This window comes from Echiichthys vipera (genome assembly GCF_963691815.1).
Source record: "Echiichthys vipera genome assembly, chromosome: 10".
Taxonomy (NCBI): Eukaryota; Metazoa; Chordata; class Actinopteri; order Perciformes; family Trachinidae; genus Echiichthys; species Echiichthys vipera.
In genome coordinates, this window is record NC_139835.1 from 29,912,477 (window position 1) to 29,938,709 (window position 26,233).

General features: G+C 43.6%; 1 protein-coding gene across 1 annotated transcript in view; it reads left to right on the plus strand.

Annotated features, from left to right (window-relative positions):
- Positions 1-26,233, plus strand: part of ttn.2 (titin, tandem duplicate 2) — a 225,914-nt gene that overhangs the window by 79,440 nt on the left and 120,241 nt on the right. Inside the window, exons 67-91 of the mRNA XM_083921112.1 lie at positions 84-362; positions 1,221-1,508; positions 2,784-3,071; positions 3,203-3,493; positions 3,946-4,233; positions 4,353-4,463; positions 4,679-4,964; positions 5,953-6,136; positions 6,227-6,310; positions 6,567-6,834; positions 7,819-8,079; positions 8,507-8,716; positions 8,833-8,910; positions 9,014-9,040; positions 10,684-10,740; positions 11,912-11,950; positions 12,129-12,176; positions 14,107-14,163; positions 15,401-15,472; positions 15,761-15,829; positions 15,962-16,042; positions 16,214-16,285; positions 16,546-16,803; positions 16,974-17,351; positions 17,727-17,825. Of these exons, the coding sequence (XP_083777238.1) occupies positions 84-362; positions 1,221-1,508; positions 2,784-3,071; positions 3,203-3,493; positions 3,946-4,233; positions 4,353-4,463; positions 4,679-4,964; positions 5,953-6,136; positions 6,227-6,310; positions 6,567-6,834; positions 7,819-8,079; positions 8,507-8,716; positions 8,833-8,910; positions 9,014-9,040; positions 10,684-10,740; positions 11,912-11,950; positions 12,129-12,176; positions 14,107-14,163; positions 15,401-15,472; positions 15,761-15,829; positions 15,962-16,042; positions 16,214-16,285; positions 16,546-16,803; positions 16,974-17,351; positions 17,727-17,825 (4,173 nt within the window). The remainder of the gene's footprint in view (positions 1-83; positions 363-1,220; positions 1,509-2,783; positions 3,072-3,202; positions 3,494-3,945; positions 4,234-4,352; positions 4,464-4,678; positions 4,965-5,952; positions 6,137-6,226; positions 6,311-6,566; positions 6,835-7,818; positions 8,080-8,506; positions 8,717-8,832; positions 8,911-9,013; positions 9,041-10,683; positions 10,741-11,911; positions 11,951-12,128; positions 12,177-14,106; positions 14,164-15,400; positions 15,473-15,760; positions 15,830-15,961; positions 16,043-16,213; positions 16,286-16,545; positions 16,804-16,973; positions 17,352-17,726; positions 17,826-26,233) is intronic.

The window sequence follows — 26,233 nt, forward strand, 5'->3', positions numbered from 1 at the left end:
AGAGCTCCTGTGTGTGCAGTACCTGCGTTGACCAGCAGATGTCAGGCTTCACTCACACATTTCCTCCTCTTTGTGACCTGCAGAGCCTCCTTACTTCGTCGAGTCTCTGGAGCCCATGGAGGTGACCTCAGGAGACGGCGTGTGTCTGAAGTGTCAGGTGGCGGGCACACCCGACATCAAGGTGTCGTGGTTCAAAGCCGACGGCAAAGTCAGGTCCAGCCCCACCTGTAAGCTGGAGTACCTGAAGGGCGTCGCCTGTCTGAAGCTCAGCAAAGCCACCAAGGCCGACATCGGAGAGTATACCTGCAAGGCAGAGAACCAGATAGGCTCCGCCTCCTCCACCTGCAGGCTCAATGTGCTAGGTGAGCACCTGCAGTCCAAACTACACTCACAAAAGCTCACTTTTATCTCCCAAATGTCTTCTTTTCATAATGACACAGTGTTGAATCTTAAAGACATAAGAGTAAGAATAATATTTGTGAAAATTACTTCAAATAACATTAAAAACACAAGAGGCTCATTTGTGAAGAAGTACCGTACCTTCCGCACTATAAGTTGCACCTAAAGACCTTCACATGTCTCCAAAGCCGACAGTGCACCTTATAACCCGGTGCTCCTTATATATGGACCAATATTGAGCCACAACAGGTCTCTAACTACGGTGAGCAGCCGCCGACTCTATTTTCCCCCGTAGAAGAAGTAACGCGCGGTGCATGTTGAGATATACAACTGCGTGAAGCGTGCCGTTTCATTTCCATGTGTGTGTTTGTGTAAAGAGCCCAAAATGGCTCCTGTTAAGAGACACGCTTACGACGCAGAGTTTACACTCAAGGCCATTAGTCACGCAGCAGAACACGGGAATAGAGCCGCAGCCAGAGAGTTTAACATGAACCAATCAATGGTGCCAAAGTGGAGGAAGCAACAAGACGACCTCCCCTGACTGTGTTGTTGACGTTCCCTTTAGAGCAGCTCAATCTAATGGATGCAGAACGTAACCCCAGCCTCGACTGTAGCATCTGTTCTATGCGCCTTATAATGCGGAAAATACGGTACTCAATACCAAATGAAAGTCCAAATGCTAATATCTGAACTTACTTGTAAAGTAACTGTCAGATAAACGTAAAAGTATAAAGCAGCATAAAATGGAAATCCTTGAGTAAAGTTGAACGGAAGTAAATGTACTTCATAAATAACCTTTCGTCTATCTTGACCTTCTCCAGAGGCCAAAACGCCGCCAACCTTCCCGAAGAAGATCATCAGCCTGCAGCAGACCGAGGGTCAACCCGTCCGGTTTGAGTGCCGCGTCGCAGGCTCGTCACCCATCGAGGTGTCGTGGCTGAAAGACGGCGAGCCTCTGAGGCAGGGAGACGAGTTCTCCATGCTGTACGACGACAACACCGCCGTGCTGGAGATCGGCTGCGGTGAGAAGAGGCATTCTGGGGAATACACCTGCGTGGCCACCAACAGCGTGGGCTCGGCCTCCTGCAGGGCCAAGCTCACTCTTCAAGGTCTGTACAGCTGGTTCACACGCGACTGGGGGTTCACGTTCATGTTTTAGGCTTCAAGACATCCTTCTGTTTAGTTTGAAGCAGAATTTCTCAACCTCCTCCCTCCTCTGACCCCGATTTAAATCCACAAACTCACCTAAAGCTATAACATGAAACACATCTGCATTAAAATGTGTAAAAACAACTAATAATTTGTTATAATTGTGTATCCCAAATGTTTCTAACAAAGGTAACGCTCCATTACGTGTATCGTATTTTCCCCACTATAGGGGGCACCACATTATAAGGCGCATAGAATAGACGCTACAGTCGAGGCTGTCTCGCTCTGTTCCCTCTAAACTCTGTTTAGTCTTCTTTACTCGGCGCAGGTCGTCTTGTTGCTTCCTCCACTTCGGCACCATTGATTGGTTCATGTTCAACTCTCTGGCTGCTGCTCTATTCCCGTGTTCTGCTGCGTGACTAATGGCCTTGAGTGTAAACTCTGCGTCGTAAGCGTGTCTCTTAACAGGAGCCATTTTGGGCTCTTTACACAAACACACACATGGAAATGAAACGGCACGCTTCACGCAGTCGTATATCTCAACATGCACCGCGCGTTACTTCTTCTACGGGGAAAATAGAGTCGCCGGCTGCTCACCGTAGTTGGAGACCTGTTGTGGCTCAATATTGGTCCATATATAAGGAGCATCGGATTATAAGGAGCACTGTCGACTTTTGAGACATTTGAAGGTTTTTAGGTGCAACTTATAGTGCGGAGAATACAGTAGTATCATGTCAGTGGCGTTGTATCCTCTTTGTGCGTTAGTCAGTGTTGTGGTTTACTTTTTATGCAGTTTTAAGACACATTTTTACCAAACACTTTCTAGATCTTGGTGTTTTTAACTCTTTAGTCGTCGGGCGTTTGGATAGGAGGTTAGCAGAGAAACAAGCTGAGCAGACGTTGGCTGCAGCTTTCGGGCTTTTCTTATATAGAACAGCTGTGGGGTGCGAACTCTACCGGCTGAGCTACAGGCCGCTCCCTTTTGTCACTGATTTGATTGTGCAAGAATCCCCTGAACTCATCTGCAGAATGGATTTAACCGACGTGGGGTCCCGAGCCAGAGGTTGAGAAAGTCTTAACTCCAGTGAGATGATGTGTGTGTGTGTGTGTGTGTGTTTGTGTGTGATGTGAGGGTGTTAAAGATGCTTCTGTCAGAGCGTCTGATTGTTGTTGTGTCCCTCTAAAGATTTTGTTGTCTCACCTTCCTTCCCACTCTTTTATGGGACTCCTTGCAGAACCAAGATACCCGCCGGTCTTTGACAGGAAGTTGTCACCACAGGAGGTGACGGTGGGCGACAGCATTGAGCTTGAGTGTCACATGACCGGCTCTGCCCCCATTAAAGTCACATGGTCCAAAGACCATAAAGATATACGCACTGGGGGGAACTATAAGATCAGCTGTGTGGATAACACGCCCCACCTGACCATTCTGAAGGCAGATAAAGCCGACACGGGGAGATACTTCTGCCATGCCTCTAATGACATGGGGAAGGACTCTTGTTCCTCTGACATCACTGTCAAAGGTATTTTAACCCGGGCCAACGTCACCTTCGGCCCTCTCTTCTTTAACACTCAGCCCCCTTTGAGGGCGTTTCTTTGTGCGACGGGAACAAACTTCCTCTCCTCACCGGCACACTTCTTCTCTTGTTCTCAGAGCGTAAAAACCCTCCGGTATTCACCAAAAAGCCCTCGGAGAACATCGAGGACATGGAGGGCAAACTGGTGAAGATCGAGGGCAGAGTCTCCGGCTCGCAGCCCATGGCGGTCAGCTGGTTCAAAGACAGCACGGAGATCCACAGCTCCGACAAATACGACATCAGCTTTAAGAGCAACGTGGCCGTGCTGTGCATTAAGAGCAGCCAGGTGACGGACAGCGGCAGGTACTCCTGCCAGGCCTCCAACGAAGCTGGAAGAGCTTCCTGTGATGTCACTGTTGGGATCTCAGGTGGGTTCACGCTCATCACAGCAGGACTTTAATAATCCTACAATCACTTATTGGGGCGGCAGCAGCTCAGTCTGTGGGGACTTGGGGGCTTGGGAACAGGAGGGTCATCGCTTCAAGTCCCTGTACAGGCCACACATGAAGGTGCACTGCTGAGGTGCCTTTGAGCTAGGCACCGAATCCCCAACTGCTCAGGGCGCCTGTGGACAGCCCCATAAGTATGACTTCCTCTTCTACGAATAAACAGTAGTGGTTAACCTTCTGCCACAAAGCCTGAATGTCGCTGAAGGGTCTTTGATGCTTCAAAGTTTGTCTGTAAACGTTTAACTGGTTAATGTTTGTATTTTTGTTGAGTTTACTGTTTTGTTCTGTAGAAGATGTTTCACGTTTATAAATACGCGTCCTTTACTGTTGAGTGACCGTAGCGCAGAGTAACCGCCGTGTTCCTCCTGCAGAGTCCAAGAAGCCCCCGGTGTTTGACGTCCCTCTCAAACCGTTGACCGTGGACGAGGGCAACAAGCTGAGTCTCAGGTGTCATGTCTGCGGCTCTCCTCCTCTGAAGATCCAGTGGATGAAGGACAGGAAGGACTTGACGTCAGCGGGCAGCACCAGGATCAGCTTCTCCGAAGGGACGGCCTGTCTGGAGATCAGCGCGGCTTCCCGACATGATGCCGGAGATTACCTCTGCAAGGCCACCAACGACGCCGGCAGCGAGTTCTGCAAGGCCAAAGTCACCATCAAAGGTTAAAAAGCAACAAAACTGTGAAATCACACTGATGTTTAGTGACATTGGGCCTCATGCAGATGTGCGTATTCTTGTTTGTGATTGAGACTGAACTGTGAACTTGTGATGTTGCTGCAGAGAAACCAGGAGCAGCTCCGGCTCCTGCTGAAGCTCCAGCAGCTGCTCCGACCAAAAAACTGGACAACCTGTACTTCATCGAGGAGCCCAGGACCGCACACGCCATCGAGAGTGAGACACGCAATATATGCACCACATAAAACGCGACATGTACAGATATTCTGCTGAACTTATAGAAACATGTATGAGGAGTAGAAAACTAGTGAATTCAGAAAATTAGACCATTTCTAACGACTTCTACTCTGAACACGGATATTTTTATAGTTCCCTTAACTAAAGATCAGACTTTGTAGCTTTGTCCTAACTCCCCACGCGTCTCTCCACAGAGGGCACCGCCACCTTCATCGCCAAAGTGGGCGGCGACCCCATCCCCAGCGTGAAGTGGATGAAGGGGAAGTGGAGGCAGATCACGCACGGCGGCCGCATCTCCATCGAGCAGAAGGGCCGGGAGTCCAAACTGGAGATCAAAGAGGTGACCAAGTCGGACTCGGGTCAGTACAGGTGCGTCGCCGCCAACAAGCACGGAGAGATCGAGTGCAGCACCGACATGCACGTGGACGAGAAGAAAGAGGCGGTGCAGCTGGAGGGAGACCTCCGGGCCAAACTGAAGAAGTGAGTTCATTATTTTAGACATTTTCTTTAATCCTCCTTGGGAAGTTTAGCTCTGGAACTTGGGGAATTTAAAAAGTTAACTTATTTTAGGGGGAAATACACAACACTGGGTCTTATGGCATGTTTTGGCAAATAGGATCTGTTAATTTTAGGATTTTTCAGGAAATTTTCCAATGGAAATTAAGCTCGTAAACTTTTTTTGGGGGAAAAAATAAGGAGGTAAATGTCTTATTTGGAGAGAAACCTTGGTAACACTTTATTAAAACCGTCATTAACACATTATTAATTCAGTCTAATTAGTTAATTAAACTTGAATGATGCTTATTTTACTGTTAACAAACACAGCAATGGTAATTCATATTAGCTAATTATTAATAATGCTATAAATTGTGTTATTTTAACAGTTTATTGATGCACACATTATAACATTTTTAACAATAATTATTTGTTAATGATGACTCATTGATTTGTGAACCTTTTTAATCATAATTAAATACTTTGTAAATCAGCTATAAACATTGTTTAGATGGCTTAGACTTAATAGGGACAAATTAATTGTACTGTAGAAGCATGAGATTTATAATAATCAGCAGATTATGTTTATAGTTTATAAAACAATTATTAACCATTGACAAATTATTTACTATCTGTCTATAAACAAATGATTTTATATTACACTAAATCAGTTTACTAATAAACAGTAAACATTATAAAGCAAATTACTATTTATTTAAATTGAATTAACTATCATACATGGCGGTTATTATAAAGTGATACTGAAGTCTTTTATTTTGGCGGGGGTTCAATGAAAGTTCAATACAATATTAATGTTTTTTATTTTTTATTAGGATGCAAACCGTTCTGTGTGCTTTGTTTCTATCTACACTGACAGAGTGAAGTTTTTATCATTTTTTCAACCCTAATCCTTCTGCAACTTTGTATTTTGTTGGTCATTTTTTAATCTCTCTCGTCTTTTTCTCGTTCTCAGGACGCCGTCAAAGCAGAAGAGTCCACAGGAGGAAAAGGACATCGACATCGTTGAGCTGCTGAGGAACGTGGACCCCAAAGAGTACGAGAAATACGCCCGAATGTACGGCATCACCGACTACAGAGGCCTGCTGCAGGCCATCGAGCAGCTGAAGAAGGAGAAGGCTGAAGAAAGTGGAAGACCGGTGAGTCTCTGCACAGTCAGCTCGCCCCCGGGTAGTAGGCGTGTCTGTGTCTGTGGACGCCACGATGAATAACGTGGTTGTTGTTGACAGGAACTGGAACGTGGAGACAGAGAGTCTGATGAGGACATGGCCCGACTGGTGGCCGACCTGCAGAAGAGGATGGAGCGGACGGAGGTCAGGACATGTTCACTAATTCATCTTTTCAAAGCTAAAACAGCCGCTGTAGTTTTTATTTAACTACATGTATGTGGGGTTGAGTCAAAATCAACTACATTTTTATACATTTAATATTAAAACAATGTATACTGTATATAGAAAATGATTAAAGTTAAAGGAGTTGAGGATTAACATCAATATTTAACCAAACCTCCAGAGAGACTTCAGTGTAGGGTTGAAGTTCACAGAGTTAATCCTCTTGTCGCTCCTGCAGCCTGTCACGGTGTTGAAGGACATCTCCGATCAGTCCGTCTTCATCAACAAGGAGGCGCTGTTTGAGTGTGAGGTCAAGATCAACTACCCAGAGATCACCCTGTCCTGGTACAAGGGCACCCAGAAACTGGACAGCAGCAACAAGTACGACATCAGCATCAGTGGCGACCGCCATCTGCTCAAGATCAAGAGCTGCCAGTCGTCCGACCAGGGCAACTACCGGGTGGTCTGCGGGCCGCACATCTCCAGCGCCAAACTCACCGTCAAAGGTCAGTACTGATACAGTTATACATACGTCACATCATATGATTTATATACAGCTGGATTACATCTGACTCCAGATGGCGCCCTCACACTGTGCGTCCGTCCCGTGCCCCGTGCTTTAGGGTCCTTGTCCCCCCCTCCAGGCCCGTTTGTACTCACACTACCTGGGCCTCGGAGAATGCTTCTTGCTGCCTATACGTCATCACGCCGTAACACGTCACACACATTGATGACGTCATGGCGATGCGTGGCTTTGTTTCCAGATCTTTCCGTAGACCTCTGAGTTTTTGTGCGTCTTGTCGACTGTTTTTGAATCTTTTCATCAACCAAATCTGCAGTAAACACTCCACCTCCGCATCACACCAACGTGAACCTTTCGCCGCCATTGTTTTAAATGTCCGTGCATGGTCCCTCCTTCTTTTTTCTATGTCCCAACAGGCGCACAGGAAATGACCTCAGAACCGCCGTAGGCCTCGCGCTCATACACGTGCGCACACTCGTGCTCGTACATGTGCAAACGTGCTTTACAAAAGCCCACCTCTCCCAAACGGGCTGTGGCTCCTAGGAGCGGCACGGTTGCACTCAGACTGGTCAAACGAACTAGACTTTAGCCGCGAAACGTCCTGGGGCACAGTACGGAAGGACACTGTGAGTGCAACCTCAGACTTTCAAGTTTTAGTGTAATTCCAGTGCAAAATCACCCCAAGGTCTTTTTCTGCACTTAAACACATCAAATAAGCCACCGAGACAGTTTTTTAGTGTATGAACTATTTGACAGAGAAATCCGGGAGAAACGCTAACAGTCGCTAACAGCCGATCGTGGCTAACACGGATTAGTTCGGGGCAGTACGGTGAAGGCATTAAAACGTCTTTTTTAACCACTATTGCTGCTGAAAATAACACCAAACCTCTGCAGTAGCATGAGAAGAGTCCCTACACACGAAACAAAACTCTCCTAATAGCCCGTTGTTCTTCTTTCTCTCTTTCAGAGGCGGAAGTTGAGAAGCATCTGCAGGACACAGCGGGTAAGGAAGGCCAGTCGTGCACTCTGTCTTGTCAGTTGTCCATCCCTAACGTAGAGGCTAAGTGGTTTAAAAACGGCCAGCAGTTAGAGATGAAGGGCAGGTACACGTCCGAGGTGAAACACAAGGTTCAGAAGCTTGTGATCAGAGACCTGAAAACTGAAGACCAAGGCAGATACACCTGCCGGTTCCAGAACCTGGAGTCCTCGGCCGAACTCTGGGTAGAAGGTTTGTAACCTGGATTCTGCAACCTCCTAGACGTGGTGGATGTTCTGCCCGTTGACTAACCTCTTTCGACTCCCTCCATCTGAGACTAACGTTGGGACGTTTGGACTTTGCCCTCTTTTTTTCTCTTTCTTCTGGGATCTGTCTTAACTCTCTTCCCGCCTCTCCTCTCCTGGATTACCGTACAAAAAACCGTTCCGCCATCATTTCATCCGTTGTCCTTTTACGTGCGTCTCGACTCAAATCCATCTCTCCCCCCTTCCACCTTCCAACCAACCAGTCATCATAACCGCCCCATAAACACTCCTCTGATTGATCATTTCTAACCGTGTGGATGTTGTGTCGATGAGAACTACCATTCAAGTATTGTCATACATTCCCAGTTGTGATGCCAAACACGTTTACCCATTCACGTCTTTATCTGTTTTAGCTGAACAAATTCATTTCACCAAACGCATCCACAACATCGAAGTCAACGAGCGCCAGTCGGCCACCTTTGAGTGCGAGGTGTCCTTCGACAACGCTATTGTTTCGTGGTACAAAGACACCTGGGAACTGAGAGAGAGCCCTAAGTACAACTTCACAAGCGAGGGCCGAAGACATTTCATGGTCATCCGAAACGTGACCATCGAAGACGAAGGTGTGTAGAACGCCAGCGAGCCCCAAAGGCCCATCACAAAGCCCTGTAGATTTTTTTTTTCCTCATTGTTTTTGTGACTTGAGTGTTAAAACGTCTTCATTAATAATCCCGTGTAGGCGTGTACTCAGTGATTGTGAGGTTGGAGCCCCGAGGAGAGGCTAAGAGCACAGCTGAGCTTTATTTGTCTGGCAAAGGTACAGTTTCCTAGTCAGACGCCACCTTTTTATGTTTCTGTTCAGCTTTTGTCTGTTGTGGGAATTTAACACGATGTTCACTCTTCCCCCCCCTTTTTCACAGAAATTGAATTAGCAATGGTGCCCCTTGGTAAGTATTTTATTTTTTCCGACAGCTTTAATCTATCAGGGACATTTTATGGGAAATCCTCTTGTTCTTCCGTCTTCACCAGAGTCTTCTTCGTCCGTTAGCTCTGTAGACGTGTTTAGCCTAGCTTAGCACAGCGACTGGAAACAGGGGGAAAACTGCTAGCGCACCTACAAACAGCTAGCATAACCATAGAAGTTAAAGAAGGTGCTAACAGTTTGGATGTACAAGTTAACGTTATAGTTGACTGCAGTTTGTAGTAAATTGGTATATACGTAATAGATATTGTATTTGCTGTTCATTGTAAAATACGTCAACACAGCCGCCATATTGTTCAGGGGGAGCAGCGTCTCTTAATGCATGCGTGCGTTTGAGGCAGGAGGTCTATCACCATTAAAATCCCCATTTATTGCTAAATTTTCAACTGATTTTCAAGAGGTTTGGTTTGTTACAAATGCCAGACGATGTATTTTAAGGCGTTTTAAAGCCTTAATTTAAAGTCACAGTCTTTTACATTTGTTTGATCATCACTGAAGCCAACCGTCCGATAGAACGACATAAATCATCCGGTGTTAGAAAAAAGAAACGCGCCTCTACGCGCATCCTTTTGTTTTGCAAAATTCCACCGCGCCCATATCAACCTGTCCACTCAGCGCAGTTCACAGTTCGTGCACACGCCACAAATCCACCCTCCCCCCTCGCGCATGTTACAATATCAAAGGAACACGTCTCGAAGTTAGCCAGCCTACCTCTGTGTGACATGTACTCCATGCTGTTTATCGATGAGAGAAGACACGAGCGTGTTCACAGGAATCTGGTGCACGTGCACTGACGAGCACTCGATGGGAGGGAGCGCAGGAGCTCGGTGATAGAGGGGGAGGGGCGTGAAAGTTGTAAACATTCAAGATAAGACTGTCAACTCGATCTGCCAGACTTTCCGACTGCAACTTTAATTTAAACGGGTGAATTATAAAATCATGAACCAGGAAATTAGTTATAGAGACGTATTACTATTTAGTTATTTTAAAATGGAGGTCTATGGGGATTGACTCAATTGGAGAACGCCTCTAGTGGCCGTTAGAGGAACTGCGGTTCGACATAACTGATTGACAAGTATAATTTACAGCACCTTACTGATAAATTACTCTCACAAAAATATGATTTTTTAAGTTGACATTTGCTATTTAAGATATAAGTTAGCGTTATCCTCTTGCCATACATCAAATTCAAAACGTTCGCAACAGTAAAATTCTGAAGAACAACTTCTCATGTGTTAGTTCAGAGTTTTTCGTATTTCTTTCGTTCAAACACCCAAAAGTGAGTCTTCTGTGAGTCTTTACAAACAGTCTATCAGAACGGGTCTGAACCCCCGGAGCAAAATGGCGGCAGCTGAGGCGCTTCTCACGAGCCTTGACGCACGCAGCGTCTACGTTTTTCTATCTATGGCCGATTTCTTTAACTCTGGCCAACGCTGGGAAATGAGGATTTCCCAAAATGTCCGAATATTCCTTTAACTACAGAACACTTAACATTAATGTTTGTTCTACTGCTGCTGCACACACAGTGCTGTTTTTCTCTTAACTACTGCGTTAAAGTAGTTTCTTTTAAATAAAGTTTTGGTATGAACCATGTTCCATATCCTGTAGATGTCCCAGACTCCTCAGTGCAGAGGCCTGAGGTGCCTTCATCAGTGGCAATTCAAGGTAAGACTTGAATCAGGAGAAGGACTTAGAATAAGTTTTATTAAGCTCCTGTTTCCTTAAAGATCCAGACATTCAGAAATCTGAGTCTTTGAATCTTTATGGCTTATTTAATTATTAAGTTTAACCCTCCTGTTATCCCTCAGGGTCAATTTGACCCCATTCACTGATTAACATCTCTAAGTACACGGTTGTTTTGAGTTTTTTTTGCTTTATATTTATGAATTTTCCTAATTTTATGGGGGCATCTTGTAAAAAAACCTTAAAATTGGCATGATTATATATATTTTTTGTTCACGTTGTACATGTATTTGTCGCGTCGGTGTTCCTTTGGGTCAATTTGATCATCTGGAGGATTTAATCATTATTATTATCGTCTATTTTACAATTTAATTACTTAGAAATGTTTGAAATTTTTTCTTCCGGAGGTCGAATTCATGCCACTGTCCTTGATAACGGACGTTACTTTCATTCCAGATGTTACAAATAACACAAAATAGCACTTAAAATAACAGACTTACTTTAAAACACACAAACACGCATCCCTCGATGCAGTTTTAGATCAGTAATGAATGTAGTGGTTAGCACTTTCGCCTCACAGCGAGAGGGTTCCTGGTTTGAATCCCGGCTGGGGCCCTTCTGTGTGGAGTTTGCATGTTGTCCCCGTGTCTGCGTGGGTTTTCTCCGGGTTCTCCGGTTTCCTCCCACAGTCCAAAGACGTGCAGGTGTTCGGTTCATTGATGACTCTAAATCACCCGTAGGTGTGAATGGTTGTCTGTCTCTGTTCGTCTCTATGTGTCCTGTGATAGACTGGCGTCCTGTCCAGGGTGGACCCCGCCTCACGCCTGATGTCAGCTGGGATCGGCTCCAGCCCCCCACGACCCCGACACGGACAAGAGGCCGATCCCAGCTGACATCGGGCGTGAGGCGGGGTCCACCCTGGACAGGACGCCAGTCTATCACAGGACACATTGAGAAGAACAGAGACAGACAACCAATCTTCCAGATGTTTAAATTGCTACTGTTTAATTGACCCCAAGAATAAACGGTGTTCGTAGAATTTGAGGTGAACAGGACGGTTAAACGATGATTTTGTGACAAAAACAATAAATATTTTGCCCCAAATTGAACATCGTAATGAAACATCACGTTGTTTTTTGTTTGTCTTTTAAAGAATCTGCTGAATTCTATCATTATGAAGAAGAGCAAAGAGGTATTTACTGTGTTTTTAACGCTTCATCTGCTCACATCCTCCGTCCCAACGAGACTTATAACACTAAACTCACCTTTAATAACTTCTTTACCGCGGTTATCCTTCACTGACGATCTAACTAATCCATATTTCTCATCGTAAATAGAAAACTCTTCTGTCTTTGTTTTGTTTTCTGAAGAATCGGCTGAATATTCATATCACTTTGAAGAAGAGGTGGAGCAGAGAGGTACAACATGTTGTATTTCTTCTTTTTCGCTCACACTTCATCCCTAATCACCGTCAAACCATCTGAGCAGATCTGGGAAAAACCAAAGAAAGTGTATATAAATCTACCTGAAATATATATATAACCTTATAACAGAAAGGAGGAAGGTAGTGAATGAGTCCTGACCCCAAGTGAAGGAGTTCAAGTACCTCGGGATCTTGTTCACGAGTGAGGGGACGATGGAGCGTGAGTTTGGCCGGAGAATCGGAGCAGCGGGGGCGGAGCTGCAGTCGCTCTACCGCACCGTTGTGACGAAAAGAGAGCTGAGGAAGACAAAGCTCTGGATCTACCGCTAAGTCCTGGTTCCTACCCTCACCTGTGGTCATGAAAGCTGGGTCAGGACCCAAAGAACCAGGTCGTGGGTCCAAGCGTCTGAAATGTGTTTTCTCAGGAGGGGGTCTGGAGTCTCCCTTAGAGAGAGGGGGAGAAGTTCAGCATCCGTGAGGAACTCGGAGTAGAGCCGCTGCTCCTTTGCGTTGAAAGGAGCCAGTTGAGGTGGTTCAGGATCATCTGGTAAGGATGAACCCTGGGCGCCTCCCTAGGGAGGTGTTCCAGGCACGTCCAGCTGGGAGGAGGCCTCGGGGAAGACCCAGGACCAGGTGGAGAGATAAGATCTCCACACTGGCCTGGGAACGCCTCAGGATCCCCCAGTTAGAGCTGGTTAATGTGGCCCGGGAAAGGGAAGTTTGGGGTCCCCTGCTGGAGCTGCTGCCCCTGAGACCCGACCCCGGATAAGAGGCTGAAGATGAGATCAGATGAGACCTTTATGTATTTCTATATATTTCTATCTTAGACATTAAGAAGTAAGATGATTAATCCGTTAGTTAATGACTGAAATTATTCTCCTTGCAAACGTGGACGGACCAATCGATAACTTAGACGTGGACTCATCTGAAAAAAGAAGAAATCAGGAAACAAATGAGCAGTTTATATATTTTCAGGTTTATTTAAGCTCAATTAAAAGTGTCTCAGAATATGAATTTACCCAAATCTGCGTCTAATCTTCATCATAACATCATCATCATCGCGTCGTTTGACTGATTTAATATGAAAGAATCCCGATTATTTTACATGTTTGTGTGTTTGTTGGTTTGTTGGTGTCCCACTTTTGAGGATGTTCTTCTTTTTTCACTCTTAACGTTCATCCCATCTTCCATCTCTCCATCACACACTCACTAACTCGCACATGTGTCGTCGTTTCACAGTCAAAGTCTTCTGTCTGGTTGAAAATCAAAGTCACTGCATTGGTTTAAAGCTGCCCAGGCTAAACTTGAGATCTGAGTTTGGTTGTTTAGCTTCTCTTTAAAGATTTGTGTCCTGATCCTGAAAAATTTGACTTTCAAAACAGTGATTTGAGGTAAAAAATTGTTGGTTTACGTCGACAGATTATGAGAGAGCACAGGAATAAGAAAGGTTAGCAGTCACTTCAAACAGAGTCTCTGGCTCAGGGGCCCCTGTGCTCCGGTTCAGTCACCCATCCATAAAATCAGGGGGTGTACTTGTAAACCTGTAAAAGTGAAAGTTTAGCCAGATTGTTGAAGTCACATCTCATTTCTGAGTGAACTAAAGAATATTTGAGACGACCAGACGACGACTTTGTCAACCTGAGCCTCTCGTAACAAAGCCAGAACCTGCCGTCACTAAACCAGAAGCTCCAGCTCCAAAACCAGAACCAGCAGTGGTCCGTAAACCTGAACCTGCAGTTGTCCGTAAACCCGTAAAAGTGAAAGTTTAGCCAAATTGTTCAAGTCCCATCTCACTAAAGAATATTTGAGACGACCAGACGACGACTTTGTCCAACTCTGAAATGACGTCCTGAGTGTTTCCGTGCACAAACATTCCTCACGTTTGTTGTCTTCTGTCACTTTTGTTGTGGTTGTCACGCCTTCAGTCGAGTTTGAGAGCTGGACAGAAGAGACGGTAACACAACAGGTGTCCAAGGCCAAAGGTATCAGATCACAGTAACACACGGGAAGGGCGTCGGTTATCCGTGTGTTAATACCTGTGTGTGTGTTTGAGCCGCTCTTAACCATGGCTCTCTCTCTCTTAATGGGTCTCTATGTCTGATATTTATGTCTTTAACCTCTTCTACTTCCTGTCTATTACGTTCTTTTGTTCGTTGTTCGTCTTGTAATCTGTATCTTTACCGCCCTTAATAACCTCTCTTTGTTCCTTAACTGCAGTCTGAAGTCAATCTGGTGGTTTTTGGCTTCAGCTTACCTCCTTAAACGTTTCACCTCTAAAGCATGGGTGTAGATCATGGGTGTCAAAGTCAAGGCCAGATCCGGCCCGCGAATGAATCATCTCGGCCCCTGGGATGATATTTGATTAGTATTAGAACCGGCCCGCACGCCACAGCCGCCTGCTGGTGTTTTTCATGCACCAAAACTACATTACCCACAATGCAACGGTAGCCCGCGAACTCACTGCAGCGCCGCAAGTTCATTATTCATCAGCATTCAGGGCAGATGTCAACTTTCAGCAACCCCTCCCCCCCCAAAAACGGCTAAACGTCAGGTGGACGATGAGCACAGGGTGTTTGAAGCTCATGTTCACAAAGCTGTGCGTCTTTATCTTGATATTAAGGAACATGTTTTATTTTGAAGGACATTTTATTTTTTGCTGTTTGCCTGTTGAAAATGTTTCCTTTATATAACTAAAGTCATACAAAAATATTGGGTTATTAATTTAATTATGTAATAAACTACAGTACACTGTGTTAGGTCTTGGTTCAACAGGTTAAATGCATCATTTTAATATGTTTTAATAAACATTGAACCTGTCCGGCCCTCGGCTCGTAGCTAATTTGTTTTTTTGGACCTCTGATGTTTTTGACTTTGACACCCCTGGTGTAGATAATCTGTCATTTATTTTGCTTTGCGCTGAATTTGACGTCTAATTGGTTTACTGGTTACCATGTGCATTATTTCTGACTCTCTTATATTACACCACATACACCAAGCAACACATTAGATAAGGTTTCTGTCCATAACTTAAGGTGTTTTACACATTTAACACCTAAATACTGGAAACTTCATCATACGATTGATTTAACAATTACAACTTTGTTCATCATCCGTCTGTTAATTCATCTTTTAAGTCACATGGACTTCAAAACGTTGATATTTAATGATCGTGATGATGATTTTTGGATGTTTTACTGTGTTCTCCTTTGTCTCCATTAGCTGCCAGAGTCGCCATTGAGGAGAAAGTGGAGACCAAGAAAGTTGAAATGAGAGAGGAAGTCCCAACGAAAGGTACCAAACCCCTGAACGTCTTCCTGCTGCAGCTCAGCGCCTCTTTGTGCACAAAATGCAAACTTATTTGTCCGTCTCCTCTACTAAAATCTTTGACTGTTTTGTCTCGTTCGGCTCTGGTTTTTATTCCTTTTCCTCTCTTACTTTTATTTTTGCTCCTTTGCTACTCATGACATTTTCTACTGTAGTTGCTTTTTGGTCTTATTATCTTCTGCTGTGCTTCTCTGCTTCACCTGCAAATGCACAGCGTCTTTTCTTGTGTTGTTAACACAACTGGTGTCTTTTAAGTTCCCAAAGCTGAGAAAAAGCCCGAAGAGAGGCCAACACCAGCTGTGAAGGAGCCATCACCACCAAAAGGTACCAACATACCTCTGATGCATAGCTCTTTGACACTTTTTTAAATGGTTCCTTTGTATTTTTATGTAACTTTGTCTGTGTTATACGTTTTTACGTTGTGAGATTTCACTTCATTTTATTGTATTATTGAAGTACCAGAGGCCAAAAAGCCAGTGGAGGAAAAGGTTTCTGCAGTTTCAGTCCCAGAGAAGAAGAAAGTTGCTGCTGCCAAAGGTAGAGATGTGTGATTTCTAACATCTCTCTACTGAATATCTTCCATCTTTGCTGATGACACTGTCCTTATGTTTGAATATTCTGTTATGACGTGGCTCAAGTCCTTGAGTCCTCGTCATTTGGTTTTCTTTGACTTACTGGTTGATCATGTGTTTGAATGTATCTTAAAAGAACCAGAGGAGGTTAAGAAGCCTGCTGCTGTTCCCTCGCTGCCTGCAGAGAAGCCTGGAGTGCCAAAGAAAGGTACTTGTTGTTTTTAACATCTTATCAAACATCCTCAGTAGTGGCTTCTTTGTGCTCACCGCTACGTAGCTTCTCACCTCTTAGTGTCCGTCTTTAATCTTGCTGTTGGTGCTCTGCAGTTGATCTTTTGTGTAGTTTTCCCTCTTCACCAGTGTGTCTTCCTCGTTGAGTGTCACTCTTTCAAACGCCTCTTGATAACTCTTAGATTCTACCATGACTTCATGCTAATGTTAGCTAATGTCTGTGTTACCTACCTGAAGATGAGTTCAAGCCTCAGGTGCCAGCTGAGCCCAAAAAAGTGGCGCCTGCGGCTAAGCCTGAGCCTGAACTAAAGCCCAAACCGAAAGGAGAACCTGAACCGAAGACCAAGCCCGCACCAGCTCCCATAGCAGAACCAGAACCGAAGCTTAAGCCCGCGCCAGCTCCCAAGGCAGAACCAGAAGCCAAACCTGCGGCTAAGGTCGAGCCTGAGGCGAAGCCGGTGCCAGTGAAGAAGCCGGTAACACCACCATCCAAAGGTATTTCCTGCTTTGTTTGGATGTTAAGTGTAACTGTGTGTATGTTTCTCCGTCTTGAGTATTAAGATGTCTAAATTGTGTTTGCTTAGCTTCAAGTGTGGAAGCGGATCTTTGACTTTCTGTGTGTCTTCGATGTCTTTGCTCGTATCTAAACTTAATGTTGCTTTAAGTCCCCGAAGAGGCTGCAAAACCAGAGCCGGCAAAGATCAAGCCCGAACCAGCGGTAAGAAAGCCAGAACCAGAGGCTCGAAAACCAGAAGTCCGTAAACCTGAGCCTCTTGTAACGAAGCCAGAACCTGCCGTCACTAAACCAGAAGCTCCAGCTCCAAAACCAGAACCCGCAGTGGTCCGCAAACCAGAACCTGCAGTGGTCCCCGAACCCGCAGTGGTCCGAAAACCCGAACCTGCAGTGGTCCCCGAACCCGCAGTGGTCCCCAAACCTGAACCTGCAGTGAAAAAAGCTGAACCTGAAGTGAGAGTGCCAAAACCACAACCTCCAAAGACCAAACCAGAGCCAACACCCGCACCAAAGGAACCTCAGAAGAAAGGTATACGGCGTCTTTGATTGAGATGCGGCTCTGGAGTTTTTCTTAATCTTCTTAACTCCACCGTGCCACTTTAACTCACCTGGAGTGATTTTCTATGCTTATTGATCCTTCATCTCCACCGTAACTCCTCACACTAAAACCAAAACTCTTACATTCATCTTTTTCGGCTTCTGTGGTTTGTCTTAACGTCTAACGTCCTAGTTACTGTGATGTTAGCGTGACGTTAGGATGGGGCTGCATGTTGTGTTTGTCACTTTCACTTGAGTTTGTCTTGTCTTGCACTCGATAGAGTGTTTGTCCATCTTTAACAACACTCTTCAGCTTGACTTCATTGATTGAAAGGCTTCTAATGTCTATGAATGATACTCTTTAAAGTTCCTGTGGAGGAAAAAATTCCCGAGCCTCCAAAAGCAGCCAAGAAACCACAAGAGGCTGTTGTTCCTCCCAAAGAAGAGCCGACAAAGAAAGAGAAAGGTACTTTAACGTTCCTGCTTCCTGATCTCTCCTCAGTAACAAGCCTAGACTTTGTTGTGTTTGTTGTCCAAGCAGGGTAATTTTACTCAAATAACAATGATATGCTTAAATTATATTATATTCATACCAAATATATTGGGACCAGTAGGTCTGGCACCAGATTTTATGGTCCCAAGTTGATGATTCCCATTGATTTTGGTTCCTCTATGATCTTTTCTCTGGTGCCGTCCTCACTACACAACTAGCATCTCTTCAGGACATTTTGATTTTAGGATAATTTGAGTAAGGTAACTCCTGTTGTGTTTAATGTTTTATTTGTGCGCCAGCACATGTTTCAATTCTTCATAGTCATGTCTTGTGCATGTCTTTGTGTCAAACCCTCTTAAAGCGGTGAAGCCCAAACCTAAACTCATACCTGAAGAGGTGCCTGAAAGAGTACCTCAGAAGCTGTTTGATGAGGTAGTTGAACCTGAGAGGCTACCTGATAAAATACCTGAAGCAGTTCCTGTGAGACGGCCTCCAGGGAGAGCCGAGGTCAAGGAAAAGACCCCCGAGAGGGTCCCAGAGAAGGTGCTAGCACCTGAGAAAAAAGTGGAGGAAATTCCAAAGAGGGTTCCTGAAAAAGCACCTGAGGAAAAGGTGCCTGAGGAGGCTCCTGTTGAGAGGAAGCCTGTAAAGGTTCCTCAGAAGGTGGCTGAAGAAGAGAGGACTCCTGAGAAGAAGCCACACGAGGAAGTAAAACCTGAAAGGGTGTCTATGAAACCAACAGAGAGGATCTCTGTAGATAAACCACCTGAGAAGGTGCCTGAAGCTAAACCTACACGGGAGGTAGAAGAAACTCTTCTTAAAGGTACAGCCGAGGCAGACCTCAACTCTTTATGTCTTTCTTTGTGTCTTCTCATGCACGTGAACCATCGGCAACAGTCCAGTTACAGTAACTACATGGCAGCACATCTGAACTAAACAAAAACGTTGTTGGTTTTAGTTCAGTGTGCAAAATGCAAATAATTATACCACAATTAAAGACAAATTTATCAGATCCACTAATGACGTGCAGAAGTAAGATGTCTCCAAATCACAATGATATATTTTTACTAAACATTAAGTGAACAAGAGGCTCAAGAAAAAGCTTGTGAGACCTGAAGTTTGCTCTTTTAAGATGAAAATATTTTGTATTATGAACTTTAACAGAGCAAGCATGAAACAACTTGGCTCATAGCTCACTTTTTAACTTAATAACAACAAAATAAAACTTAATTTCTGCAATGCTACTTTGTATAGAATTAAGAAATTTGTTGAATACACACCAGGAAACATGTTACAATCACTTTTACATTACGCAAAATAACGAGCATTAGCTTACTGACTGCACAGAACAATGAACATTACCTTTCATTGAGACTACAGCAGACGTTATAAGTGTTTATACTCTTGGATAAAGTCACACTGTCAGTAAACTGATAACAAACTGAACTGTTGCCACTTCTTCGTAACATCTCACTTTCCTCTTTGAGGTCCTTATTTCTTGTTGCGTTTTGTGTTATTTCATGTTTTCTCTTTATTTCTATATGTTTGTTTGTTAAACGTCTGAATTCTCTTCTTTTAAAATGATCTACGATCTCACGCACCGTCTTGGATTAAACCTGGATTTGTTGTTTAAAAGAAATAGAAACTAAGAAGATTAAGAAGATTCTGCCTCCTGAGGTTGAACAAGAGAAAAAGGTCTCTCCTCCAGAAAAAGGTACCGGCCATCTAAAAAACACGATGGAGTACTTTAACCACATCTTAATCTTTAACTCTTGATGATAATACACAACAGGTGGATTATCACCTAAAGCATTAGCCATTAGATTAATCTCTGTGGTGTCTCTTTCTAACACTGATGCTTGTCTTTGTGTTTTGTTATCACCTCTTGGCGCCGCTGCATGACGCCTCTTCTTCAACACCTCTTAAAACTTCCAGCAATGACAAGTCTTGTCAAGATCGAGCGTAGAAAAAGCGCTCAGAAGACACAGGAAGTTTATTATGTGACGGAGAAAGCGTCACCCACAGAGGAGGTGTGGGAACACCGAGGAGTGGTGGAAGAACAAGCCGAAGTGCTCTACGAGGACGACGTGGCTCGTCTGGGCGAGACGATAGTGTCGTTATCAGAAGTAGACGTCTTAAGTACAACAGAAAAGGCAGAAGATAAAAAGTCTGAACTTAGAGGCGAGATATCTGTTACTGACTCTTCAAAGAGGAAAGAAACCAAGTTGACTAAACACAGAGTCCCGAAAACACAAGAAACCATTGTCGTAGTCCAGGACTCTGAATCCGACAAAGATAGAGCGGTCGCAATGGAAAGACCTACGAGAGAGACTATCGAAGAAGAGATTTTTATCAGGACGGTCGAGTCGCCAACAGACGAAATTACAGATGAGAGGAAAGACAGTGCGTTAGTGACACAGCCACCAGACAAGAGGGACGTCCCTAAAACAGAAGATAGTGTTACACTCAAAAAGGCGAGAGGGATAAGCATTAAAGCAGAAAGCAAGGAGAGAAAACAGGAAGTCAGAAAAACTGAGAAAACAACTACAGTCAAAGAAATCGAGTCAGTGAAAGAAAAGGTCCCATCCCATGAAACTAAAACAGTTATTATCAGCACAGAAACAAGAAAGCTGGATACTGGAGGAAAGGCGTTTTCAGAGGTCACCTACGAGGAATTGATCGATCACGATGTTGACGTAATATCGGATATGCCAGAAGACAAATACAGTAAAAGTGATAAAATTAGAGAAATTACAATCCAGCAGAGAGAAGTCACAGTTAAAGACAAACCAACAAAGGTTGGTTCCACTCAAGTGGAAGTTGTAGAAACAATTAGAAAGGAGGAAACTCAAATTAAGCCAGCGGTCGTTCCCGGCTCCAAAAAAGATAAGATTAGTCCACCGGGAAAAGTGTCAGTGAAGCAACAAGAGAGGAAGATCAAATCTGAGGAGATCATTGAAACAAAGAAGGAGAAAGTTGAGGATAAACCAAAACTTAAAGAAGAGTCGACCCCCGAGGTGAAACCGCAAGAGTCAGTAACAGATATCGAGCGTGAAAAGCCAAAAGTGATCAAACAGGCGACTGAGTTTGTCACCGAAGCAGAATACAAGAAGAAAGAGGAAGCCAGAGACGCGACTCCTCAGAGAGTCGATACTGAAAAGACAAAAGAAGAAACAAGTCTTTTAACGGACAATACGGTTCAGACAAAACCTTCAAAACCAGAGAAGAGAAGGATTTCCCCGCAAACAGCTCCAAGAGGTACAGATAGAAACTCTAACATCATGATCATTTTCATCTTTAACTCTTTTATACGACTCCATGTTTGGGTGCAGTTACATCCAAAATCTTGACCCCACCACCAGGGGTCGTCATTTCAGCCTCCGTTTGTCTCATTTCACCTCATTTCTAAATGTCTCCTAATACAACACGTCCTTGTTCCGTGTGTTTCCCATGGTCATCATTTTACTCTACGTTGTTTTTGCATCGTGTTAAAGGGGTTCTTTTTTCCTCCCTTTGTGTTTTTGAGTCTTCTCTTCAATGTTAATCTCTTGCGTTAAACCAATTATTCTTACCAGAAGTCGAGGCCGAGACGATTCCCACAACCCTTCCTGCCACGCCGTCTCCTGAAACACAAATCGAGATAAAAGGAAAACGAGCAGAGAGAGGTACACCACGTTTTCCTGTCGGCTCCTACGACTTTCTTATGATGTCTGCATTTGTCTCCTTTAACTCCAAATGTGTTTGTGTCTGTGTTGATTTCTTTTCCTAATCTCTTGGCACCGCTACATGGTGCTTTCTCTTCACACCTCTTAAAATCTTCCATCCTCGAGCAGCCAACGCCGATCTTTCAAAGGCTGAGAAAAGAGCAGGAGCTCAGGTGGATTTCAAACCAGAGGAAGATTCCTCTGTAGACACTTTGCAAGAGTTTGAAGCTGAAGAGTATCACAAGGATGAAGAAGAAAGTATGGGTGAAAGTGTTAAATCTTTGCAGCTAGAAGGTGTTTTAAGTCCAATGGAGGAACCTGAAATAAGTGGTGATGTATCTGTTACTGATGGTTTAAAGACACAGGCTCTTAAAACAAGAGTCACCCCAAAAGCTAAAGAGAAGCTCATCAAGACAGGAAGTGAATCTAAGAGGGTAAAAGAGGTTTTGTCCGTTCAGGATGAGCCTACCAAACAAAAAGAGTTTTCTACCCAAAAAACAGATTCCCCAACAATGAGTAAAGAACTAAAAGACAATGAGAAACTGCCAGAAATTTCAGTCAAAGGTGTTTCCGGTCAACAACAGGTGACTCAACCACAACAGGTAACGTTTGAAACAGAACATGAACAGAAGGACGTTATAATCAAACAGGGACTAAAGGTTAGAAAACCCGAGTTATCCAGTACAACAGACAGTAAGCCTTTAGAAAAAGCCATTCTCAAGACTACAACAACCTCCGAGACACCAAAAACTGATTCTTCAGAACGTTTTAAACCAATAGAGAAGCTGTATGCAACACCACAGTCTGCCGGACTAGACATAGATTCACACTCCAGAGACAGTGAAACAAAGGTGAAACCTATGGGAAACATTTCTCATAAGGCTGAAAATAAGATTGAAGAAATCCAGTCTGCACCGTCTAAAGGTAAAGTCTTTGCTATGAAACTTAAAACAGACGAAAAACCAGAGACCCAGACTAAAGACGTCCCAGATAAAGATTTACTGGAGGATGACACTTCTGAAACATTCATTGAAGGTGATAAACACGTTAGAGAAGGTGTAGAAACTGACAAATTACCGAAACCAAAGGTGGTTTCTAAAGGGAAAGTTCGACCGTCCAAACAAAACGAACGTGCTGTAGAAAATGCAGAAGAGGTAGAATTTGATTTGAGGCCAGTCAAAGAAAAAGACATGAAACAGGAAGAACGTGGAACAAGGGAAGGAAAGGAGTTAATGTTAACTAAAGAGAAGTCAACCATCAAGCTTCTGCCTGAATCCATTTTGTCAAAAGTAGTGACACTTAAAGACAAACTGGTCAAAATCAGTCCAATGGAAGGAACAACGGAGATGAAACCTGACAGAGAGACCTCAGTTTCTCCTGAGATAGAAGTCAAACATCCAGAATCACTGTCAGAGAGAGATACCCTAATTGATAACACCATTAAAACACCTGCAATCTTATCAAAGAGCAGGACTCTGAAGAAAGATGTCGCTCAGAAAGTGAGACGACAGACAGCAGTTGAGGATGAGGACCAATTCAAGGCAGTAGATGTCCACGTTAGTCCGAAACCAAGACAGGAAGTAACTGAAAAACGATCCTCAGATGGAGTACCTAAACAAATGGTAGAGCATTACACCCCAGACCAAGATACCACCAAAGCAGAAGACGCTGGTCGTCAAGAAAAAGCTGTTAAAATAGGAGACATTCAAAGGAAACACCGACCAGAGACGGTTACAACTGAAGATACACACGTTTCTCCAGCTAAAAAGATAAAAACAAAACAGAAACTACCTGAAAGAGAAGCATCGGCTACTCCTGCGGTTAAAGAAGTTCAGTCAAAACAAGTCACAAGTCAAGATCAAACATCTAGTTTGTTAGAAATGTCTCAAATAGAAGAAATTCCACTGAAATCTGAAGATGTTTCAGTTGAGGTTCAGTCAGACGTCAGAAAAAAACAAATTGACAAGGTTATAGACAGTTTTATTCCCATTGAAGAGCATAAAACAAAGACAAAGACAGAGGTTTTAAGAAAGCCTTGGACTGAGGAGAAAGAGGCCATTGCTAAGACACCGAGACAGCAGAAGCCAGTCAAAGGTAAAGCTGACAACGTCCAGTCAGCGAATATTAAAGATGAAACTGTCATTCCTATTAAAGTAAAGGAAGTTACAGAACAAGAACTAATTGAAAGAACACCTTGGGTCACTCCAGTGATCGAATCAACTCGTAAAGAATTACTCATAGCCGGAGATACTGCAGAAAAAATAGCCGAAACAGCAGAAGATGTACACGAGATTGTAGAAAAAGACGTCATCTCCGCAAAGATAAAACCATCCCCAGCAGAAAGACCTGAGAGAGTCAAAATCACCAAGGTGCATAAGCAAATTAAGAAAGAACAATCTGACGTTTTACCAAAAGAGAAAAGGCTAAAACCATCCAAAACTGAAGAAAGGGAACAGCCTGAAAGAAAAGCATCGGTTTCAGATTTAACAGAAGGAACGTTTGAAGAAACACTGACAGGAAAAATACAGAAATTATCTGAACCTGAAGAAGCCGCTGAGTCAATACAGTCGAGCGTTACTGTGGTTAAAGACAAACTGACCGAAGAAACTCAAAGACGGCCCCCAGTTGTAGAGGTAGACGAGATAAAACCAGAGGAATCACTGATCGCAGAACATGTTTCCAAACAAACAGAATTTAAAGAAACTGCATCAAGTAAAGAGGACATTACTGAATCAGAGGTCACTTCTCCAGGTGCAAAACAAAGACCGAAAATATTACGTAAAACTGACGAAACTGCAGATAAAACTACTAAAGATAATCTCATGAAACAAAAGAAACCAGGAAGTAAAAGCTCAGATGTGCCTGTGATGGACAAAACAACTGAAATATGTACGACAGAGAGTGAGTTAGTATCTCCACAAGAACCGCGACAGAAACCTCAAGGGATTATAGTTGAACCAGATCAGCTAAAGGTGAGCACAGTTAAACATGAAACTTTTAAAGTTGCTGCTCCCAAAGAGACAAAACCAACACAGGGACAGATGGAAAGAAAGGTTTCAGTTTCACCTTCAATAATGGAAACTTCTGAAGAACTTGAAGAAGCTCCTGAAATAGTCAAAGAATCTGATTTTGCAGAAGTTGACAGGGAAACCGATTCCTTTGGAGAAATACCTTCTGAAACATCAATATCCCCGAAAGAGAGAGTAAAGAAGTTGGCTAAAAATAAAGGGGTTGCAACCAAACAAAGCCAACCGAAACCCGTCACACTTCAGGATACATCTGAGAAAGTGACTCCCATTAAAGATGGTGCACCTGAAAAACATTTAAAGACTGAAGAATTTGTCACTGAGTTTGCAGCGTTTGATGAGGAAGTTGATAGAGGAGAGAGTAAATCAGTATCTCCGCAAGAACCACAACACAAACTTACGAGACCTCAAGGGATTATGGTTGAACCAGACCAGCTAAAGGTCAGCACAGTCAAAGATAAAACCTTTAAAGTTACTCCACTTAAAGACACAGAATCAGAACAGGATCAAACTGAAAGAAAGGTTTCGATTACATCTTTAAAGGAGGAAACTTCTAAAGAACTAGAAGGAGCTCCTTCAGAGAAAACTGAATTTGCAGAAGCTGATAAGTTAAAACATGTTTCAGAAGGTATCTCTAAAAAAGAGTCAATGTCCCTGAAGGAAAAAGGAAACCAGGCTACAGAGGAACAAATCCCATCAAAGTTGGTTACAGTTAAGGATAAACCTCAAAAAGTGACTCCCATTAGAGACGGCACACCTGGCAAACATGCAAAAACTAAAGAAATTGTCACAGAGTTTGCAGCGTTTGATGAGGAAGTTGATAGAGGAGAGAGTAAATCAGTATCTCCGCAAGAACCACAACACAAACTTACGAGACCTCAAGGGATTATGGTTGAACCAGACCAGGTAAAGGTCAACACAGTTAAAGGCAAAACCTTTAAAGTTACTCCACTTAAAGACACAAAATCAAACCAGGATCAAACTGAAAGAAAGGTTTCAATTACATCTTTAAAGGAGGAAACTTCTAAAGAACTGGAAGAAGCTCCTGAGAAACTCAGAGACACTGAATTTGCAGAAGCGGATAAGGTCAAACATGTTTCAGAAGGTATTTCTAAAAAAGAGTCAATGTCCCTGAAGGAAAAAGGAAACCAGGCTACAGAGGAACAAATCCCATCAAAGTTGGTTAGAGTTAAAGATAAACCTCAAAAAGTGACTCCCATTAGAGACGTCACACCTGGCAAACATGCAGAAACTAAAGAAATTGTCACAGAGTTTGCAGCGTTTGATGAGGAAGTTGATAGAGAAGAGAGTAAATCAGTATCTCCGCAAGAACCACAACACAAACTTACAAGACCTCAAGGGATTATGGTTGAACCAGACCAGGTAAAGGTCAACACAGTTAAAGGCAAAACCTTTAAAGTTACTCCACTTAAAGACACAAAATCAGAACAGGATCAAACTGAAAGAAAGGTTTCAATCACATCTTTAAAGGAGGAAACTTCTAAAGAACTAGAAGGAGCTCCTGAGAAACTCAGAGAAGCTGAATTTGCAGAAGGTATCTCTAAAAAAGAATCAATGTCCCTGAAGGAAAAAGGAAACCAGATACTAGAAACTAAAAAGGCTACAGAGGAACAAATCCCATCAAAGTTGG